The sequence below is a fragment of the Arachis ipaensis genome, chromosome B6, assembly GCF_059453495.1.
Source record: "Arachis ipaensis isolate K30076 ecotype BB chromosome B6, ASM5945349v1, whole genome shotgun sequence".
NCBI lineage: Eukaryota > Viridiplantae > Streptophyta > Magnoliopsida > Fabales > Fabaceae > Arachis > Arachis ipaensis.
In genome coordinates this window covers 114,985,709-115,009,911 of record NC_142441.1, presented here as the reverse complement: position 1 = coordinate 115,009,911, position 24,203 = coordinate 114,985,709, and the positions used below count along the sequence as shown (strand labels likewise).

The 24,203-nt window shown below is 34.2% G+C and overlaps 3 protein-coding genes across 3 annotated transcripts; 2 read left to right on the top strand and 1 right to left on the bottom strand.

The window, feature by feature from the left end:
• The first annotated feature begins 475 nt into the window (after positions 1-475).
• Positions 476-3,164, top strand: LOC107604722 (uncharacterized). The gene is made up of 6 exons (XM_016306374.3): positions 476-759; positions 911-1,003; positions 1,108-1,206; positions 1,924-1,965; positions 2,080-2,311; positions 2,605-3,164. The coding sequence occupies exons 1-6, from the start codon at positions 637-639 to the stop codon at positions 2,757-2,759; spliced, it is 744 nt and encodes a 247-aa protein (XP_016161860.1). The 5' UTR covers positions 476-636; the 3' UTR covers positions 2,760-3,164.
• Positions 3,165-7,828: 4,664 nt separating this feature from the next.
• On the top strand, positions 7,829-8,905 carry LOC148562387 (protein FAR-RED ELONGATED HYPOCOTYL 3-like). Its single transcript, XM_088489307.1, has 2 exons — positions 7,829-8,701; positions 8,789-8,905. The coding sequence occupies exons 1-2, from the start codon at positions 7,829-7,831 to the stop codon at positions 8,903-8,905; spliced, it is 990 nt and encodes a 329-aa protein (XP_088345433.1).
• An 8,623-nt stretch (positions 8,906-17,528) lies between these two features.
• LOC107604721 (COP9 signalosome complex subunit 2) lies at positions 17,529-23,852 on the bottom strand. Its single transcript, XM_016306373.3, has 13 exons — positions 23,559-23,852; positions 23,022-23,106; positions 22,262-22,354; positions 21,127-21,205; positions 20,511-20,751; positions 20,341-20,415; positions 20,098-20,232; positions 19,179-19,366; positions 18,880-18,948; positions 18,683-18,773; positions 18,475-18,609; positions 18,035-18,147; positions 17,529-17,938 (listed from the first exon to the last, which is right to left on the bottom strand). Exons 2-13 carry the CDS (start codon positions 23,029-23,031, stop codon positions 17,851-17,853), a joined length of 1,317 nt encoding a protein of 438 aa, XP_016161859.1. The 5' UTR covers positions 23,032-23,106; positions 23,559-23,852; the 3' UTR covers positions 17,529-17,850.
• Positions 23,853-24,203: the final 351 nt, after the last annotated feature.

Below are 24,203 nucleotides of genomic sequence, written 5' to 3'. Positions count from 1 at the left end.
AAGGGACCAAGTTTAAATGATTTTGGTTAACAATTGATGGACTATGTTCTTTTTTGTAAGTGTTTTGATGGACCATAAGAATGCAAAACGAAGGCCCCATGAAAATCAAGATTCTTGGAGCAGCCCATAAGCGCAAAGCTTGTAAGTTTGCACGTGCAACACCAACCTGCCACCGTTAAGTAGATGGAGAAATCATAAACAAAAACAAAAATAAAGGTAGGTAGAGAAATTCAGTAAGTTTAAGCGTTGAACACTAGCCAAAATTCCAAAAAGGACGAAGCTTCGGTTTAACAATCTTGTCCATTTAATAATAATAATAATAATAATAATAATAATAATAATAATAATAATAATAATAACTATTACATATAATTATTATTATAGCCACAATTTATATAAGAGTACAATTAGATGATAATTTAATATATTAAAATTGAATCCATTTATTTATATTTTGTTACAAAAACAAAATGATAATATATGTTGCATAACCAACCAACCTCCCGCTGTGTGATGCAATGGGCTGTTGGAAGTTGACTTCATTGAATGTGAAGTAGGTAGGTACCAAGTACCAACGTGCACACTTCTCAGTCCTTACAAATAGCATCTTGTGGTGGTGGTGAAAGTGAAATAGCCATGGAAGGAGAAAATGGAAAGAAGATGAAGATCCTGTGCCTCCATGGGTTCAGAACTAGTGGGAGTTTCTTGAAAAAACAAATAAGCAAATGGGACCCTTCTCTATTTTCAAAATTTGACATGGTAAATTGGTAAACATGCTTCTTTCATGCTGTTCAAGTAGCAAGAGATTAGGCTCTCATCAAAAGAGTTTTGTAATTTAATTTTTTTATATAATTCTTTAATTAAAAAAATGATATGAAATAAAGCTGTTTATATATGCATTTTGTGACAGGATTTCCTAGATGGTAAATATCCTGCTGGAGGGAAGTCAGATATAGAAGGAATCTTCCCTCCACCCTACTTTGAATGGTTTCAATTCAACAAGGTAATGTAAGGATACTGTCTCTGTATCCTTTTAATTGTTTCATTTGAGATAATATGTAGCTGAAAAGAAAAATGATTATTATGCACAACACAATTCTTGTTCAGGAATTTACGGAGTATACTAATTTGGAAGAGTGTATATCATACTTATGTGAATACATCACAGCCAATGGCCCCTTTGATGGCTTCCTTGGCTTCTCACAGGTACAATTACATTCATATTCACAACTTGTGGACTCTATATATGATTAAATAATCTGAATGCATGCCAAAGAGGTGAATAAAGGACCTCAATAGGGATTAGGGAGGTTCTGAGTTCGGGTCAAGAAATAACATGCTTTTTTCACTCTATAAACCGTTGCTCACGTTATTCAATATTTATACTATTTACCTATACTTTTTTATAAACAAAATATTATGTGCATATTAAAAATCAGTTATCAAATTAACTATTATATGTTTGTGTATAAATAGATATGTTATTTAATTTATTTTCAATGTGTATTTTATACTAATAATTAATTTATTTGTTAATTTTTTATATATACATAACATAATTAAAAAGTATTAAATTTAGCTAACATATATTTTAAAGAGATATGATAAAATTACCCATTAGCAAAATTTTATAAAACAATATGTAAAATTTAGATATTTATTTATTTATTGTGTATTTATATAAGAGTTTAATTTTGAGTACTGACAGTGTAAAATGTTCAATCTTATCCATCTTTAAGGATGATCATTCATGCAGTCAATAAAAATAATAGTTATTTTTTTATGATATGGTATTACGTAACTAATACCCATGACAGTACATCAAAATTAAATTTTATATAATAAATATAAAATCTTCTATTAATAATAACCTTAAGATGTGTCCTACTGTCTCACTCGGATTGACTCCTTTTCTGTTATTAGGGCGCAACGCTTTCAGCACTTCTAATAGGTTACCAAGCACAGGTAAGCTACAACTAGTAATTTGATTTATAAATAAAAACTAAAACTAAACCAATCTCTTTTTCAAACGAAGAATATAAAGGTAGAATATTTGATTAATGAACATGAAATCCACAGGGGAAGTTGTTGAAGGAACATCCACCGATAAAGTTGTTTGTATCAATATCTGGATGCAAATTTAGAGATCCAAGCATATGTGATGTAGCCTACAAGGAACCCATAAAAGCAAAATCTGTTCATTTCATTGGTGACAAAGATTGGCTTAAATTGCCTTCTGAGGAGCTCGCCTCTGCTTTTCAAAATCCCCTCATAATAAGGCACCCTCAAGGTCATACCGTCCCACGGTTAGGTAGCCTCTCACCAAATGTTTTTCTTCAATACCCTTTATTGTATGTACATTTTTTTTAAATATCTTTATCATATATATATTTACAAAAACATCTTTTGTTATCTGTAGAACTTAAATCCAGAACTTTTGGAATAGAGTTATAGTATAAAGTAGTTATTATCTTGACTAATTTTATATTTTTTGTTAATAAATACAATTAATAAATAAGAAGGATGAATTAGTACTAATTAATATATTAGTTTATGTAATGTTTTACTATTGTGATTGAACTTTCCTTTAACTATCACAAACAGATGAAATGGCCACCAGCCAGCTACAAAATTGGGTTGAAGAGGTACTAAGCCACAGAAAAGTTGGTATCTCGGAATATGACAAGAAATTAGAAAGTGAAGTAAATAAGTCAGATGCAAAGGTGCTAGAGGCATGTAACGGGGTGGCTCAAGCCTAAATGTTAGAGCTTATAAGAGGAAGCAGAAGCACCTGAATTTAATACAGATTATATTATTACTATGTATTGAAATTCATCCACTATTGAATGCCTTATATGTGTTGTCTTTATATCAACGAAATTGTGACAAATACAGCACACATATTTAGCACGGAAATGGTTAGTCTTTCAGTGTTTTGGTCCTGCTAGTTCTGTATTCAACTAGTGGTTAGCAGAGCCAAATAAGAATGAGAGTGAGCATGACGAGTGCTTTGTGCTTCCCTTGCCAACCATCTTTAACCGCGACCTTAAGTGCTGCTAGGTAGGCTATTTGTGATTCTGTTTTCTTTCTCTTTTATTTGATGTTCACTTGTATTTTAACTTTTGAATGTTTAATGGGAGAATACTGAACAATTATTCGTGTAATTCTGTTATTGTTGATGGTCCTCAATAAAAAAACAATGGTTTAAATCATGTTTGAGCATCAGTGGATCACGGATTTTAGTTGGAGACAACTTTGGCAATAAAAAGCTTAACAAGTTAATAATCATGCAGTAAAATGGAAATGCAATGAACATTAACAGGGGTGTGGAGCCTTCGTGTTATAGAAGGGGGCTGTTTGTATCTTAGATGTGGTTATCATGTATTGTTTGCTTTTCCTGTAAACTTGTCACCTAGTCCATTATATATTTAATATTTATCTTATTAATTTTACAACTAAAATATATCATATAGCACTCTAATTATAACTAAAATATATTTCACAACTGACGATTGACTAGCAACTATTGACTTACCAATCGACTGCCCCATCACCGATGCCAGTTAACCGATCAATAGACCGACTCTCCTACCAACCTACCCTTACAAACCAACTATCCATTGACATAAACACTATAGGTCGAGATCACCTTGTGATCAATGCTAATTAACAGAACAATCGTCTGCGGACCTAACCTAACCAGCCGAACAAATCGACCGATTACCCTGTGACTAGATGTTGGCTAGCAGAACGACTGCTTGATTGACTCGCATACCAACCTCAAAAATGCTGAAAAAACTTTGCTTTGAAACCATTTTTTCCTAGAGCAATTGACGCATTAGTAGAAACATTTCTCTTTTTTGGTCTACGAACGGCAAAGATACCCGTGAAAGCAGGTACCCACGGGGATTACTCACGATAGGAGACTAACTGTAAAATTTTCACAGGGGCAAGGACCCGCCCTCGCGAATAAATGGGACAGGAACATGAGTAGCTCTACCTGTCCCATGAAGATCTTTGAAATCTCCAAGAAGAGGGAATTTACTAAAATGCCCTCACTAATATATAAAAGTTATATATTACCATCTTGGTATTTATAAAGAAAAATTCTACTCCCACCCTTAACCATTTTATGAACTCCCACTCCGCACCTCAGTAATTAGAAAATGATATTGCGATTTCTAACCACTAATTTTGACCTTCCGCCTCCTTCGTTAGTGTCTCTATCCAAAGCTAACCGATCTTGTCTACATAGATCGTTAAGTCAACACATGTCAAGCAACAATTTAAAGAGACAAATCACCCCTCGACCTTCTTCTTCTCTTTTTTCCTCTCCTCCTCTTCACGAACCAGAACAGCACTAGGTCAACTCCTTTTTCTTTTTCTTTTCTCCATCATTTTTTGTCACCATCATCACCAACATCCAGCACTATTCTCTGCATTCTCTCATTCTCCTCTCCACCATTTTTGGCCACCATCATTCTCTGTTTCCGCTGCACTGTTCCACTACCATGATTCTTCTTCTTCTTCTGACCGCACCAAAAACACAAAGCTATATCTCTCTCCTTACTTCTCTATTCACTGCTGGCAACCACAGCGCAATCACAGCTACCCTCTCACCCTTTTTCTTCTCCTTATCTTTACAATCTCTCTCTCTTACTAGTTTGTCCCTGTCTTTATTTGGTTTTACACTAAATCCCAAGTAAAGAACCTTACATAAAATAAGATAGTGATTTTTCATGGACCAACAACTACTTGACTGCAAATATCACTAATACACCAATTCAAATACTGACACATTCTATAATCACCAAATTACTCTTTCACATAAAAATTGATACTTTAAATAGATATACGTATCCAATAATCAAAATCCAAAAAAGGACAACTCGTAAGACCATATCCCAAACTAAATTTAAATATTTAAACAGATAAAATTACTCAACTGAAAAAGAAGAATAAGAAGAAAAAAAAGGAGGAGGTGACAGTAGGGTTGTGCAGTGAGAACAGAGAATGGTGGTGCCGTGAATGTGAATGATGATGGTGGCCAAAAATGGTGAAGAGGAGACGGAGAGAAGAGAGTTGGTTCGGTAGTGATCTGGTCGTGAAGAGGATGAGAGGAGAAAAGAAATATGGCATTAAGTTATGGTTGAACAACGAAAGAAAGAAGAAGAAGTAAAGTGTTCTTGAGCTCTCCAAAACGACGACGTTTTGTTAATTGTATAGGGGGCGATTTGTCCCTTTAAATTATTGCTTAACATGTGTTAACTTAACGGTCCACGTAAGTAAGATTCGTTAGCTCTGGACGGAGATATTAACGGAGGAGGTGGAAGGTTTGATAGAGTTAGTGATTAGGGACTGCAATGTCATTTTCTAATTGATGAGGAATGGAATGGGGTTCATGAAATGGTTAAGGCCCAGGGTGGGATTTTCCTCTATTTAATATGTGTATTAGATTATGTCAAATTGAGTTTGAAACTTTAGATTGTATTATCTTATGTTAAATTTTGTTGAACTTTTGAATCACTGTGTTATGAATTTTTTTTTTAACTTTTTAAAATGAAATACCAGCAGATACCTACGAGTATCTGTCATGGACAATTAAATGAAAATCTATAACAGAAATAACAGAAATTCTTTGCATACAAGCGATTAGGGCTTGTAAGCCTTACAAGTCAATTAACCACTAACGCCCAAAAATGCGCTCCTAGTGTTACGTAGCTTACACGCGCTATATAACAGATCCCGCGAATATATAACTACCAATTTTAAAAGATTTATTTCCTTCTTCATTCTCCTTCTTTCCAAATTTCTTCGTTCTTCTTCTCGCACGTCTTCCCCTGCCTTTTCGATCGTTCTTTTTCCCTCCTTTCTCACTGGTTTGTTCTTCGTCATTGACGTGAGTTTCTCTCTCTGTAGCTCCAGCTTCATTTTTTTTCGATTTTCTGGTTTCTGAAATCAAAGTTTGAACTCGTTTTGAAGATAATGGATGATTCAACCTCAGATTGTCAGCTGAATCAGGGTGAAGTAGATTTTGAATTTGAATCTAACGAAGTTCCTGAGGTTTGATTTACATTCAGCTAATTACGATTACTCTGAATTTTGTTGCAGTTATTCGTATATCATTGTCTAGCTGAATAATTCATGAACATTGACTGTGAAATTAACGTGTGAACATAAATTTGTGGATTGAATCTAATGTATTAGTTTTGAATAATTATCTGCAATTTATAGCAGACGCTCGGGTGTAGATCAGAATTTTTTGGGTGTATTTTAGGGAGAAGTGTGGGTGTATTTACAATTTATGGATTTTTTTGTTATTTTAGTTGAGTTGTTGTCGTTTGGGTGTATTAGATCATACATGATTGGGTGTATTTTTAGTTTTTGACATGGTGTATTCTGCAGCCTCTCTCTGTTGTTGATGACCAGTTTGTTCCCAAGGTTGGAATGACCTTTACCACCCTTGAAGATGCTGGAAAATTTTACAGGAACTACGCCAAGGCTGCAGGTTTTTCTACAAGAGTTCGGAGTACAAATAGGAAGGGAAACGAGATTAAGAATTAATTGATTACATGTAGCAGAGAGGAAAAATGGAAATCTAAAATATCTCCGACCGAGAAGACAAATCTGACAGCCGATTTAAACTATCCTGCAAGAATTTATATACACACATTGAAGGATGTTGGTGCTTGGATCATTTCAAAGGTTGTGCTGGATCATTCACACCCTTGCTGTCCAAGTAAAGCAAAGATGCTCAAACAGCATAGGGAACTAAGCATGTTGTCGTACAATAGAGAATAACGAGAAGGCTGGTATTAGACCGAGCAAAACTTACCAATCATTTGTTGCGCCTGCCGGGGGTCATCGCGAGTTAAATTTTATTGAAAAGGATGTGAGGAATTACATTACGAGAGAAGTGCGGAATGTTTCTGAACAAGAAGATACAAAGGAATTCGGGAAATATTTGTTAAGAATGAAAGAGAAGAATCAGAATTTCTTTTTTGAGCTTGAACTCGAGGAGGATCAATCGATTAAGCTGGCTTTTTGGGCCGATGCAAGAAGTAGAGCTGCCTTTGATTATTTCGGAGATGTTATTTCATTTGACACCACCTACAATACAAACAGGTAATAAACTGCCCCTGTTTATGATGCTAAATTAATATTTTTTTATGAATCTGCCGCAGAGGTGTATATTGGGTGTTTTTGGGTGTATACAAAGTATTTGTTGGGTGTACGTAATGATTTTTCATTCTGCACTATGGTAATTTATTTCAGGTATAATTTGGTTTGTAGTTCTTTTGTCGGGGTGAATCATCACGGTCAGTCAACACTTCTTGTATGCTCTTTGATGAAAAACGAAGAAATTGAATCATTCAAATGGTTATTTCAATGTTGGCTTCGTTGCATGGGAGGAAATGCTCCGAAAGGGTTTCTCACCGATCAATACGCATCAATGAAAAGGGCTTTAGAGGCTTGTATGCCAACAACAATTCACCGTTGGTGTATTTGGCACATCATGAAGAAGATTCTAAGCAAATTAAACGGGTACAAGGGACATGCAAAAATTGAACAAGAAATGAGCCAAGTTGTTTGGAACTCTCATAGTAAAGATTCATTTGATAGAAATTGGAATGATTTTCTGCTGAATTTTGGTCTTGTGAACAAAAAGTGGCTTTCAGGTAAGGTTTGTTTAAAATCTGCAGCAGAGGTGTAAATTAAATTTTTTTTGGGTGTATTTATAGTCTGTTTTTGGGTGTATTCTGCAAATCTCTATGAAGACCGTCATATATGGGTTCCAATATATCTGGATCACCACTTCTGAGCAGGGATGAGAAGCACACAAAGGATCGAGAGCATGCATTCATTTTTTAACAAGTTTATTACCCGGAACAGCTCGCTTATTCAATTTGTCAAACAATATGATAATTGCCTCGGAAGCAGGGAGCAAGCAGAGAGAGAATCAGATGCTGCAAATTTTCATACGGTCATACCGTGTGCAACCAAATCCTCCATTGAAGCTCAGTTTCAAGATGTGTACACTCATCAAAAGTTTAGGAAAGTCCAAACACAATTTAGAGGAAAGGAGAATTGCATCACTAGATTAACGAATTCCGCTCTAGGCTATTCAGTATACGAAGTTGGAGAACAAGTTTCCAGCTCAATATTCAACAAGTTTGTGGTTACTTACGACTCAGTAGCAGCCGAGGTAAAATGTAAATGCTTATTATTTGAGTCAAGAGGGATATTGTGCCGTCACGCACTAAGCGTGTTAAGCTTTGAACGAGTAAGCCAAGTGTCACCTAGATATATACTGGAACGATGGAGCAAGAAGGTAAAGAGGCGATACACACACATCAAGAGCAGTCACGACGAGCCACTGTTGGAGCCAAGAAGCAAGAGGTTTGACCAATTGGTTTTTCGTTCGCAAAATATTTGTGAATTTGCATCAGAATCGGAGGAGCTGACTGCAATTCTGCATCGTGCGTACGATAACGTCATGGTTGAGATGGAATCATTGAAAGCCAAAAGGAAGGGGACATCTTCTTTATCTCACGAAGACACCAACTTGGAATCCGTTAACGAGCTTCAAAGCCCTCCAAGGATTCGAACAAGAGAACGTCCAAAAAATAGGCTAGGTTCAAAGTTGGACAAACAGATTGCAAATACCACAAAAAAGAAGAAAACGAAAGCTTTAAACGAGGTAAAAGTGATGTTCTCTAAATATGTGGTGATTGAGTTTAATTTTCTCGTTAATAGTTTAGCTAATATGTGAGTTTGTTATATTCAGTTAAACCTCTTTGATGCTACATCAGTGGTGCATTCAAATTCTAGCCAATATCAAGGACATATTATGAATTATCAGTTCAGGGTACCAGCAGCAGCGGATAACTCTTTGGGTGTATAGTTACAGAATATAGGTGTAAAAGCACTGTTCTTTTGGGTGTATTTTTGTGAATTTTCTTGTGTTTCACATTTTACATATATATACATATATATATTTCACAATATGATGTTTATGTTATAAAATATTGTTTGTTTTTTTTTATTACGGTTTAAGGGTTTAAGGGTTTAGGGTTTTAGGGGTTAGGGTTTTAGGTTTTAGGGTTTAGGGTTTAGGGTTTAATGGTTTTGGGGTTTACGGTTTAGGTTTTAGTGTTTAGGATTTAGTGTTTAGGGTTTAGGTTTTAGTGTTTAGGATTTAGGGTTTAGGATTCAGGGTTTTAGGGATAAAGCATCAGGGGGATAGATGTTTGGGTGTATATTCAACTTTCTTTGGGTGTAAACAATGTGAGGTTATGGGTGTATATTTGGTTTGATATTTTTCTTCATATTATAGTATCTGTAATTTAGACATTTTGAATACAGCAGAGAGAGTTTAATTATTTAAAGAAATTTTACAATAAACTGGATTATAATTGGCAATTTTTTACAGCATGTGTTCAATTTGTTACAAGACTATATAACATTTACATTAATCAGTGTCAATATCCTTAGAATCTATCTGACAATATGGACTCAATAACAATGAGGATGGTTTGGACAGTCTTATTGCATTACTTCCCCTAATGGCTTCAGCTTTGTCTTGATTTATTTCATGGAATAGAATCCGGAAAGCATATTCTACTCTAAAGTGGTCCACCTCGTCCTACAGTTAAAAAGAATATTCTGTTTAATCAACCATGTTAATTGAGTAATGTAATACAGAGTTATTTAGTTTTAAACACATTTACCTGGGTCCAATTGTCCCACTCATACTTCTGCCTTTTAATGTTTTCGGGCTGAAATATCTCAAGCCACTTCATTACGTAGATAGCACAGTCATAGCTGAAAACAAAGAAAATAAATTACAAATTATATATAAGAAAGTTTAATTTTCAGAGTGAAAGATTTATACCTTGTCTTTTGGCCCAAGATGTTAAGGTATGGTGGTTCAATTTTCTTGTCCTTGTCCCTTGTCTTCAGAGGTGCCCCCAGCATATACTTTAATTCGTGAAATTACATATCCCTTAAAACACAAAACAAATCAGTAATACATGAATAATTTCAATAAAGGGATACACCCAAAGGAGCACAAAGTTACACCTTATATTGAACAGAAATACACCCAACTATTAAAATACAGAACACAGAACCAACTTACAATGAATGTATTCAGGGCAGTTCTCTCATCGGATGGAGATTTCATGTGATATGGGTCGACTATATAAAATTTCCGCTTTCTTGTATCAGCCAACCATAACCACCAATGTTGTGAATGGCAAACAGGTGCAAAAATCTGAAATATGTTCAGATTGAACACTGTTTTAGTTTATTTGGCACATAACTAAAAAATGGTAATAAGAAGTTCTAGAAATGAAAACTTACATAACGATGTGATGCTAATTTTTTAAGGTCCAAGAAGGGTATAAACATTGGGTAGTCTTCCACCATGAATGGCTTATTATTTTTAGACTGTAAGAATACCCCTTGTGGATGATTTCCAAGGGCCATGTTCTGCAAAAATTGCGAACCACAAAATAAATACAGAAAATACACCCAAACGAATCCAGAAAATACACCCAAATGAATAAACAACTTACACCTAATTTAACACAAAAAATATACCCAAATGAACACATAAAATACACCCGATTTAAGACAGAAAATACACCCGAATGTATGCAGAAAATACACCCAAAATTCGTTGAAGCAACTCATACCACAATATCAGGGGGAGACAGTATACTTCTTCTTGAAACCTTTTAATCTTTTGCTGGTTTAGGATGAAGCACATGGCAGAGACAATCTAGAAAAAGATGCCGAAATCAATTTTACATCAATCAGGATTGCAGTTAATTTTGGTGATAAAAACATTAATGTTAATGTAATATTACCTCAGCTTCTATATGCGTTTCAGGTGCGAGTGATGCAAGGTGGAGTTTTGACAAAATATATCTATCTTGGGCTTGGAGTGTGCAGACGGTGTCAAACTCATTAGTTAGTCCATTTGCGTATTTCTTCACTCGTATGGCCCAGAGGTAGCATTTCTTTTTCATGTCATAAGTACGTTGATTTGTCCTCGCAGGAGTTTCAAACTTCTCGAAACTCTCTGCGCCACTCTCCTTTGGAATCTGTGGACTTTTTTCTTTTGTTGTCATCCCACCACTTGCAATTTTTTGTACCAGATCCCCTAATTGTTCTAGCAGTTTTGGGATTTCTGGAGTTTTTGCCCTCCCTCCATCTTGCGTTGACGCCCCCTCCTGTGTTGCTGCTTCTTCTTGGCTTGAATCAGTCAAGCCAATGCTGAATGATGGCATCGGATCTGTTTTAGGAACATACGATGCTGTCCGTGCCATCATCATCAGCGCAGCAGTGTCTTCTGGGGCTGGATTACTGCGTGATCATGTATAACGTATTATAAGAATAAGAATATACAAATGATAACCAAACATTGATTTTACTCTAATGAACTTACATTTTAGATGGAGCTGGGGGAAGTGTGGGTGTGCTTTCTTCAAGTTGTTGGGGGGTTCAGGAGTGCTGCACGGTTACATAAAATTAATCATGTTATAAAAAAACTAGTCAGGGATCAATCGTGAAAATATACACCCCAACAGGTGCAATATACACCCAAACTGTAACCAAATACACACCCAAGACTATTTCTTACCCTTTTGTAGTTCCTTCAATTTGTAGCACAGGGGTTGGTTCATTTTCTGTCTCAGGTGTTTCTTCAATTTCCGGCATAATGGTTGTTTGGGACAGTGGTAGACAAACTTGAATCGGAACTCTAAACAAGATGAAAAATAAAAGGTTAACAAAGCCTCCGAAAATAAAAAGGTTATAAGGTTGAAATTTTCTTGAAAAATTCACATTGCAAGCGCTTCAGACTGTGTCTCTTCCCTCACAACCATCATATTCTCTTCAGCCAGCTCACTGGCTGACTCTTCAACCAGACTCAACCTAAAATACACCCTAAGAAAGTCAAAAATACACCCGAAGCATTCAAAAAAAAAAGACAGGCTTTGTTTTTTGAGAACTTACATACTTGCAGTTTTTGCTTTTTTTTTCCTGCCTTTTTTTTCTCGAATAAAACAATAAAGAGTTTTTTTCTAAAAAAAATATATACAAAATTAGAAGTAGAAGGTAATAAAAGAACAGAAGCAACGGTTATTTGAAATAGAAATTACATGCTCTCTGCCGGTTTGTTTGCACTACTTTGGTCTGTGTGTCCTTGAGAGGAAGGATCATCACTTCCCAAGTTTACGTCCGGTATTCTAAACATAATAGATTACATGTTATTCCCAAAAAATACCATACTGTTAAATCAAGATAATAAGATTTTATTAAATAAAGCTTCTTACGTTTCAGATGAGACATAGTGACCTTCCGTGATCGCAGGTCAGCTTCCTTCTCCCTGCGAAACAAGAAACAATTATTAGCAAAGAAAACACCCTAAAATCTGAAATATACACCCCAACAAGACATACCCCTGTGCAGCAGATTTTTCATTATTTTCCCTTAAGAATTCATCTAAATCTTCAGTTCCAATTTCAGATCTGATAGTACATGCATAAAAGAACACGTTAACAAATATAATTTTGATGATAGACGGTGATATAGCTTAGAGAGTACTGTACCCATGATAGGATTGAGCTTGCTCAGGAGATGAATCCTCAACAATGACCTTTTTCTTTTTGGATTGTGTTCTAGGGGAAAAAAACAAGTATGAATCAGAAATACAAAATTAATTTAATCACAAAATACTATCCAAAGAAGTGCTTACTTTTTCTTTATTTTTTGCTTCTCCACTGGTGATGATTCTTCGCTTCTATAAGTTAATAAGAGACACTCTGTTAATACATGAAATCTTGATAATAAACCCAAAGGAAAGGAGTAATAATTTCAGAACATTACTCATCAGTTGATTCAGATTCTGAATCAGAATCCTCCGGAATCTTCTTTCTTTTTTTGGACTCAATTCTGGAAGGCAAACAATCATTATTTAAAAATATACTAAAAGGGATAAAATACACCCAAATGAATGTACAAAATACACCCAAATAAATGCACAAAACACACCAACTTGATAAACAAAATACACCCAACCGGATAAACAAAATACACCCAACTTGATAAACAAAATACACCCAACTGGATAAACAAAATACATCCAAGTATGTTACTTACTTTTTGGCTTTTTGGCTGGGTTATTTTCTTGGTAAATCCTCTGAGTCTTCTTCTGTCTCAGACTCAGAGGTAGAATGGTCACTATCAGTTGTTTCAGTCTCAGATGATGATGTTGAACTTGCCTTCCTTTTTTTTGTTTCTTTTTTTTCTTTTTTCTTTATTTTTTTCATTTTTTCCTTTGTTTCCGCCATCTTTACAATCCCCTGAAATATTAGAAATTTTAGTTTGCAGTATTCAGGTAAATAAAATACACCCAAGATATTTTGTTCACTTACCATATGTTCCTCCATTTCTGCCCTCATTCTTTCGACCAACTGCTCTCTAGTCCAGTTGGCAATCCAGGGTTCTGGAGGACTTTCTGCCCTCTTCTTGTCTTTATTTTTGGATAGATAAAAGTAAACTATCATCAGGGCAAACAAGCAACCGTCAATTGACTTTTTCTTTTTCAGATTGTAATCTGTTATGCCCTTGATGATAAAATTCAAAACATGTGCTCCCCAATTCCGCTCTGTTATTGTGTCCATTTTGAAAATTGGTGCCAGGTGCACAGGTGAGATTTTGTTTATTGTTGTTGGTAACAGGAATGCCATCTGTATATAGAGGATGAAAATCCTCTTGAACATGAGGCGATCCTGTTCATTATCAATGCCAATAGTCATCATCTCATCCGTCAGATTTTTGAGGGTCTTACCCTGAAATCTTCTAAAAATTTGTTTGTCGTCTTCAGAAAGATCCTTATAATTGACTTTCTGAGGAGACAGATCTCATACAAAAATGAAAACAACATAGTATGAAAATCAGTTCAAATACACCCAAGCATCAATTGAAATACACCTGAATATGGTTCATATACACCCATGTTTGTAGCAAGTTACCTGACGCGTTGATGCCAAGCGCAGCCCCTATTGTTTTTTGTCTTACTTTAAAAGAACCGTAGTCAGTTTCAAGTCTGTTTTCTCCTAATTTAAAGGAGTTAGCCAACTCCCTTAATATTTGGTGATGCACCCTTAGCGGCGGGATGTGCATCAGGCCACCAAATCTCAAATCCCTAACAATTTCTTTCTTCTCCTCGCTCATATTTCTGAATTTATCACTCAACAAATGGGTTGCACATTTAAGGTCTTTGGTTTGCTGTAAACAAAGCAAAATTAGAGTCAGAGATATTTCTATTATGAAAAACTGATTTCATCTAAGACATATATTTGTTCTTACATTTTTTCCAGCTTGATTTTTGCCTGCCATTTTTTCTTAAATGAAAAATACACCCATAGATATCAGTAATATACACCCATAGATATCAGTCAGATACACTCATAGATATCAGTCAGATATCACTCAAACATGCATAAATATACAAGGTCAAGCAACATTACAAGGTCAAACAATATACACCTATGGACAAGCAAATATTAGAACAGTTGCAACTGTTGACTATATTACAGTATATCAGTTCAGAAATATACACCCAACAAAGTATGCCATATACTCCCAACAAATTACTCCATATACACCCACCAAATTACGCAATATACTTCCAAAAATCAGTTACAAGAAGAACTAGAACAAGAAGAACAGTTGCACCTAGAACCACTAAGAAGAACAGTAAAACTTAGAAACAAGAAGAACAGTAAAACCTAGAACAAGTAGAACATTAAAAACAGTAAAATGAGACCTAGAACAAGAAGAATAGCAAAACCTAGAAGAACGTAGAAGAACAGTAAAAGCTAGTTCTTCGATTTCGAAATGTGGAAAATATACAAGATGAGTAAAATAGTAACGTACCTTGAGTAATATATATTCGTTTTTTCTGGAGATTGTTGATCGAGAGTTCTATCTTGTGTTGATGGAGAGTTCTAATCTTCGCGACGAGTTCTATCTCTGCAGTTTGCAATGTTGCTCGAAAATGGACGGTTTGTGTTTTCTTCGAAGAAGGAGAAGTGGAAAAGTGCGCCATGACGAACGCTTTTTGCGAAACGCAACCGTTGAGTTGCGCGCGTGTAAATGACGCTCCTTCAAAGTGAGTGAGTGCGCATGTATTTTTGATGGGCTGGGCCAACTTGTAACACTTGTAGGCCGTTTTTGTTTGTATGTGTAGCAGGCCCGCAAAAATAAAATGAAAACGACGAGCATTTCATAAATGAGGATGGGGCGAGAGGGGTACTTGCCCTGCGAGTATCCATTGTCATTCCTATACCCATCTAATTCATTTGGGGGATTGAAATAAGAGAATAACCCGTTGCAAATTTTTTTTTTTAAATCACTGATATTTTGTAAAGAAGAGACTCAAACACCTTGTTTGTTGTCTATAACCTATATTTTATTTGAGTATTGCTATGGTGAAAAAAAAAAGTTTTGGTAAATAATAAAAAAAAAAATTAAAATAAAAGAAAGCCTATTAAAAAATTACCATGTGTATGCACATTATATTCTATCTAAATTAAGTAAAAATTTCACTCTTAAACAAATTTTACTCTTTATTAAAGGAATTTTCATTTTATTTTTTCTATTTTCGTTTAGAACTTGGTACGAAAAAGAAAACGTGTATTCTGATCACCACTCTTGAGCCAATTAACGCTGGATTTATCATTGCAATATAGCTTTCTTCCATTTGTAGTTCCTATAGTAATGGTCTCTCTAATTGTATGATGATTTCTAACCATCATTGTTATTTTGACCTTTAAGTTCTTCTATATTTGCTTACAACGCTACTTTTTTTCTTCAATTCTGATTTCATTTCTTTGCCAATCACAATAGTATGTCTGACACGCTTTTGCTTTCGTGTCAATTTATACATGACTGAACAATCAATGTTGAGTTAATATTTAAATTCTTAAAAAAATAACTTATTTTTGAAAAATAAGTTAATATTTTGTTTCGTTTTTTTGGGATTATAAATTTCTGTTTATATAAAGAGTAAACCACTTAAAATGTACCTGAATAATTTTATCGTTGACAAAAATGTACTCAAATTTTGTTATTAACAAAAATATTCTCAAATAATTTAAAAATGCGATAAAAATATCCAACATTAAATACATATTCTCAAAAAATATTTTAGAGATTAAATTTTGATGCGATTTTTTGCAAACATGATTAAAAAAATGAGATATTTTTATGCTTAAAATTTGGTGATTTTTTACTAAGTATATATATATTTTTGTGATTTTTTTGTTAACAACCAATAATACTTTAAAAATAAAAAAAATATTATCAATTTTTTTGCTAAATATTTCTATAAAATTTTGGATCAAATGCATAAGGAGTTTGTCAAATACAAAAGTCATTTGTCACTTATAAAAAAATAATATTCTTTTTAAATATTTTTAGTCAAATTTTTAAATTATTTGAGAGTACTTTTATCAATAACAATTTAGATGCATTTTTGTCAATGACAAAATTATTCACGTGCATTTTTAGTAGTAGCCTCGGATGAATTATGATAGGAGTCAAGTTTTCGATCCAATCCTCTTTTTTTTCTTCAAATCTTGACCACCCATTTTGTATGATTGATTAAAGATATTCAGCGGCTTTTTTTTCTTCAAATCTTGACCACCCATTTTGTATGATTGATTAAAGATATTCAGTGGGCTTGTTATGGACTTCAGCTATTTAAGTTTTTCAAATAGAGCAGGTTAAGATACTTGTCACGGTCTTGGACACACTCCAACGCTATCGTGCCGGCACTCAGATTCACTCAACCTCTTGAGCTAAGACCAAGTCAACCTAACCCTCAATACTTAGCAAGAAAGCTAAGAATACTTCCACCAAAGCTTTCTTTCTCTTGTGTTCTCTTGTATTCTTAGCTTTCTTGCTAAGTATTGAGGGTTAGGCTGACTTGGTCTTAACTCAAGAGGTTGAGTAAGTCCGAGTGCCGGCACGGTAGCGTTGGAGTGTGTCCAAGGCCGTGACATACTGCTGAGCAAAAAAAGAAAAAAAGAAAAATAGAAACACACCCCCACAAACAATAAGGAGAAAGCAGAGGTTTGGTCGTAGTGAAGCTGTGAAGGTTTAATACTTCTTTTTTCGCCAACTGAAAGAATTTTAAAATGCCTTTTTCTTTCTTTCTTTGTCCCCACCCCCCAAAAATTAGTTCAATTTACAATCTGAAATCCTTTTAGCATGCTTGCTTGCTAAGGCAAGGCATCAGTGTTCTTAGTCACGGTGAAACCTAGAAAGGCCATCACTCATCAGGAGGGTATTATGTTTGTGGCCAGTCCAACATTGATGGGAGTTTACCTTCAACAATATTTTAAGCGGCACCAATCTCTTAAAAGATTCACCTCACAAGTAACACAAACGATACGATAAGAATAGTAACTCCTTGTCTCTATCGCTGATTGCCAAAAGAAAGCTATAACAAATCTAAAAAACCATCCACATTTTATTTTCATATAATATATAATTATATATCGACACCGGTTGCAGCATTATACTTTACTAAACGACGAATAAATTGGAACAGCGCTCAGGGAGCATCAAACCCTTCTACACAACCTTGAACACCTTTAAAATTGTTACCAAATAAAGTAAAACATGAATCACAAGTTGCATTTTCACTTTGGTTCCCACTATTTGTAACACTTTCCTAACTCTGCATATTAGAAGCTAAGTTAAATTCACATGACAAAACTGCATGCTGAAGCAACAATACAGATATCCCTTTCCACCACACACCAAGGTCTAACCTCTATTGCTGATTGTTTGATAGAGAGATTTTAGCTGTGTGTTCCATTTGTCTATGGCAGTGTATTTTTTCATTCCTTTCGACCTGAACCGTGTATATTCAATTAATACCATAAAATAGCAGATTATAAACAGAATAAAGTTGAAAAAATTGAAATAATTACAATATATATAAACAGACCTATCAGAACGTTCCAAGAGCCTGTTCACTTGATCAATGTGTCCTTGAATTCTATTATCCAGAATCAGTGACACAAGCAGCTGCTCAACATCATGTTCGGGAACGTTCAGTTCCTGTAAATTAGTGGTTTTATCAAATAAAAAAGAATTACAATTAAGTTGGCCAAACCATACCTTAACCTCTCATAATTCAAGTTAATAAATATGTATTACTTGCATTAAGAGGAAGCAATAAAAAAAATTACAGCAGAACCCTTCACTTAAACCAGTTAACCAACTATGAGGTAATTAATAATAATAATAATAATAATAATAATAATAATAATAATAATAATATCTATAAGCTGTCGAGATAAATTTTGGTATTTACTTTCCTTCTTTAGTTCCACTAATTTCTTTAGTTCCTTCTTTAGTTCCACAAGAATTTAGGAGTACAATTACCTGAGATATAAATGGTATCCTTATCCTTGTATATGGTTTGATGAGCTTAAGCAAGACTTGTGTTCTGATATTCTTCAGCAGATCCTCAATGTAATTTCTGATAAATGGATCATCCATGATGGTTCTTCTGTTACTCTGGAAAGCAAAATACCCAGAATCCATTTAGAACCAATAATAGGTGAAGAGAAATGAGACTAACTAAAAGTACCTTCAGTATTTTCTCAAATTCCAATATTTCATTCCGTTGATAGGCTGCTATCAAATTTGTCATTGCCAAAATTTCCGGATCATTCTTGTATCTGCAATACATAATTTATGAGATGTAAAGTCAGAATGGGAAAACAACCAGGACTCAATAGGAATGAAAAATGGGTGGAGCAGACAAATAAAATGCACATCACTTACGGCTTAGCCTCCTGTCCATCAAAAGGATTCACTTCAGACTCCATCAACATGTTGGCAAGAACAAGGTACCTGGTGCATATAATAACAATAACAATACATATTAAAAACAAAGCTAAAATTCTTTACTCAGCAGTCAAGCTGAAATGTATCCGAGGGAAAGATTATGAATTTTAAAAGTAACAATCTCATCCTAAAATTGATGACTCGTGATGAATTTCATTTCATAAACACTGCAATCTATCATTAATCAAATGTTTCGAACTAATAAGTAAAAGTAAAATGAATTCCATGCTGCTTACTTCAAGCATTGGATCCGCCTATGATTCCCAGCTTCATCATAATTCTTAAAAGCTTCAAAGAAGTCAGTAGCTGCTTCTGCCCACTGGCGCTCTGCCATATGCATTTTACCCCCACATTCATGGATTATCCCCATTATTCTTGGATGGGGAATAGCTGACTTAATAGTAAGTGCTTTCTGGTAAAGTTGCTGCATTTAAGACCAGGAGACACTGTTAAACAAACTTTCCTAAAAACTAATGACTAATCAATGAATATAAAATAATTCTGAGGCTGCCAGATTCAAGAGATTCTCAACAGCATTAGGTTAACTACAAGCCAGGTATTGAGATGGTGTTTGGAATTGAAACAACTTTTTTAATACAGGGACCAAAACCACAGTTCACAACATTCACAACAATTGAAAGATATTTAAGCCTATCAAAATTTATTACTAGAGATAGTCCATTAGGTTATGATAGCTCAGTTATCCATGCTCAACCACAATGACACCCCCACAAATACTCACTTTGCTTAAGCATCAGTATCCAGCCACAGGTCACTGCCCATACATCAAATATTTTTTTTTCCCACAGATTACAAGATCTAAATTACTAAAAACAGTTAATTAAAAAGAAAACAGGAAATTGTGAAGAATAACGAAAATGACTATAAAAATTCGAAAACAAGCAAGGTACTGAGATACCAATGTGTTTAAGCAACTCCATCTTTCATCCAGAGAGATACAGTTAGTTCTTATTGAATGAAACTTACATAAATATTAAGTGTTAGAGAATTCGACAATTCGTTCTAAACCAACAAACATTAAGTGAAGTCTGATAGATAATTGAAAGCAAATTCCAGAATAAGCAATAATAAATTGGTGAGGTAGATAGTTAGATGTTAGGTACACAACAGTAATTTTCTAAAACAAATGCTGACCTTGAGTTTTTTGTTGTTCTTGGTCTCTGTGTACATCTGGATTTCTATTGCATAAACCTCCAACAGTTGGGTTCCTTTCTTATGGTCATCTGTGCCATCTTCTCTTTGACAAGATTTGTGAAGTTCCTTCAAGATCTGAAAGGATTCAACAAATCCTTAAATTTTTACTATGAAAAACACTAGACACCAATAGAATCATACAGACACATTCAAATTATGTCGGACAGCAAATTAGACATTTACCTTGCTCATTCGTCCATATTCACCAATATCAAAGAAAATCTTACAAAGCTTCAGGTTTGTCTTAAACCACAATCTCTGCCAATTGAATAATACAAAATTAAACATAAGATTGCATTAATGGGAAATGCAATGACATGAGTTGCAACCAAGATAAAGTCTACAGGATTAACCTCATTCTTTGCTTCTTCAAGGGCTTTCAGAGTTGTCTGGTAGAATTCTTGCAGAAGACCAAAGTTCTGGCTAGCTGAACCTGAGACATAGTCCATAATGCTGTTTATGCATTTTTCACTGTAGTTACGAGTCACTGCAGACTTAATATAAGTCAACATCTCCCTGTAGGCTTCCATCATCTCTTTATACCTCCCAAGTCGATAGTAGAGCTTGACAGTTTGTTTTAGAGCTTTAAATCCCCTGGTAAAATGTAAAATAAATATCACATGAAATACATAATAGTTTCTTCGTACCATCAAAAGATAAACACAAATATCGCAATGCATGATCCAATTCATCAAAGAATACCAAAAAGAAGGGAAAAATCAGTCAACAAATATATTAGCTGTATTTAGTATTTACTGAATGGCCAACTAGAAACAAAACATTAAAGAAAAGAAAGAAAATAAAATGAAATGAAATTTAAAAAAAAAAAAAAGCACAAGCAGGATCAGATCACTGAATTATTAATGATACAAAAAATTGCAACAGAAGATACAAAAGTATATTATCATTTAAGTCCAGTGTCCATATGTTTATTATTATTATGCAGCACTCAGATAATAGGGTTCTTACCATTCAGCCTTTTCTTGTTCCATGCGCACTACCTCAGCAAAACCAGAAAGTGCACCTTCTGGATCAGTTTCAACCAAACCTACATACAAACAGCAGCATCTTAGGAAATTAGTGTGGAGGATGGAATCATCAATTTAGAACCACAAATTATGAGAACCTAGATCTCATGGTGTTGTAAATGAAGATTCCCCCCTTTCAAAATATCTGTCCTTAAAGGCATTTGCACAATGACTAAGAACTCAACAGCAAAGCTTTTCTCCTACTAGTTATGGTTGATTTCACGAATCACACTATTATTACATTGTATCATAAACCATATCTACAGGGAAGCAAATTGAATATAAGCCTTTCTTAATGACTTTATCTACAATTTTTCTAGGTTTTTTATACCTACACTTATCGAGCTACCTTCCATCTAATTTAGTTTTCTTATCAAGGCTTCTACAAGCCTTCTATTCACAAGACGTATTGTAATTATATTACCCTTCCCTAAAATACTCAAAAGTTTAAAATAATATATAAAATTCCACTAATGATCTCCCTCATTGCATTTAGTGCACAAGAGAATGAAAAAGATAATCTTTACACCAACTTATCGTGCTACCAAAGTCTGAAACGCAAACCAAACAATCAGTAAAAATCTAAATGATTTTATTTCTTTAACGGTTTCACCTATAGTTTCTCGCAATATTTTTTATTTTTTAATGGTTTTACCAATAGGTATTGTGTACCATTCATCCAATCTACCCATCTTACTGAGGTTTATAGAATAAGAAACTGGGAAAAAATAATCATGATTAACTTCTATCAACTTGCACAAAAAAGGATAATTAAGATTAAGAAATTAAAAAGAATAAGTTTTCTGGCGTGAAAGATAGTTTGAACCAGAGGGAGTATGAGTTAATCAATATATACCTTTCTTCCAAAAGGATAATTGAATTCAAAACAAGCTAATGAATCAAACTTCTAGTTCCAACAATGATGCCATTGATGAATGATCATAAGAAAGTGCAAAAATACTTTTGAACACCAAGTTAAATTTGAGCAAACTAGTATGTAGCCGAAAAATAAAACTAACCTATCCAAACTCATTACATTGAAAAGAAGTGAATGTAAGCATAGGTGCTATAAATACCTTTCGAATTGTAATATTGATTCTCAATATCAACATCTTGCTCCTCTTGCTCCTCATCAGAGTACTCAAATCCATAGTCCTCCATATCAGCATCTACATTATAAAAACATAATGCAAACACTTAGTGCGTGTAACTAAATCAGAAAAAGTTAATCAACTATTATAATTATATATATTTCAACATTAAAAGCATAGGACATTCAATGTTGTAAAATATGAATACTTCAAAGAAGCATAAGTGGCAAATTTGTAGTGCAAATAACATGAAATTAAATATTTAACAACCCTGTTGAATTGCCATTCCTTCTACAGTTGGGATTTCAAACCATTAGATTTGTGATTAAACCATGCCACAAAGATTCAAAAAGGATTCTTTTTTCTTAAGTCAGCTAGCTTGGGACTAGCTTAACAGGATTAAAAGCATTCACTGGATGCAGATGAAGTTCTAATTAAACAATTATATCACATAAGCAACAGTATTATTATAGTACATAAACAATGATTGTGAAAATCCACATTTGAAAGGCATTACTCAGCTTCACGATTTTTTCATGAATTTTGACATTTGCTGAAACTGGTCAAAACAATAGCATCGTCACAGACACGCTCAAAAACACACATACACATTCAACAATTACAAGAAAGTGCTTCATTGCTTAGTTCAGATAGGGTTTTCAATGCACTAAAATAAAAAATAATAATCCAAGCTTATTAAAATTGAAAAAATAGATTAGAAAAATAAGTAGGAGGAGGTGATTACCGGAAGCCATGTTGTAGGGTACGGATTCGAGTTAGGGTTTTGGTTGGAATCGGTGAGTCAGTGGAACTCTGAGATAAATCAAGAACTGCAAACAATTACATGCAAGGCAGTGAGGCACTTATTACATTGTGTTTAATGAAGATGGATTAGTGAACCTAAATGGCAAGCAAAACAGAAGCAAATTAAGGCTGTTAATTAGTTCATTCTTTCACAAAGTAACAAGGTTTAATCATACACAAGCAAATTAACAATCTATTTGGACAGAACTGATCACAAAGATTAATGAGCTCCAGCTGAATTTAATCAAGCTTAATCACACACTGGATTTTCACCTTATAAAGAAGGAAAACCAGCAGTAATCTAATAAAATAGAAATTTAAAAATTGAAATAATCCATATTCTTAACAGATAAACTCATCAATATTCAACAATCAATTAATTAGAAAACGAGATATCGAGAGAGGCACACAAAAGTAGAAGAGAGCAGACCGGTGGAGAGATCTGATCGGCGGCGAGAGAGAGTACAGAGGAAATTACCGAGATTGGGTGAGCAAAGAGCACAACAGCGACGGAGAGAGGCACATAACACCAGAGAAGAGTAGATCGGCGACAAGGTCACAGGTTGCAGCCTCGGTGGAGAGACATTACATAGCAACAGCGATGGTGGAGAGAGAAGACGTAGCAGCAGCCGCAGTGAAGAGATGGGAGTGATGCCGGAAAAAGGAATGGGCTGCCGTTGTGGTGTTTGACAGAGTGAGAGACTGACGGGGTTCTGCCGGAGAAGATTAGGGATTTTGGAGTAGTGAGTGAATAGAGTGTGGGGTGTTGTACGTATTGGTAAGGGTATTTTGGGATTTTTATCACTAATTTACTAATTTTGAATATTTAATATTTTTGTTAATAATTTAGTGATATTAATATTAAAAAATAAAATTGACAAAATTTAAGAAATTAAATTGAAATAATGTAAAGATAAATCGTAAGTTCAGTCACTAACTCACTATAAACCTTTTTCCTGACCCTTTGTAAAATGAATATTTTAATCAAATTACTTTTCTTTATCAAGAACATTGTTTTTTTACTAACGTTTTATATTTATTAACTTAAAATATAAATAAAAATGGTTCACTTTTTGTAATTATTAGAGAATATACACAATTCATTAATATTTTCTGTATCTAA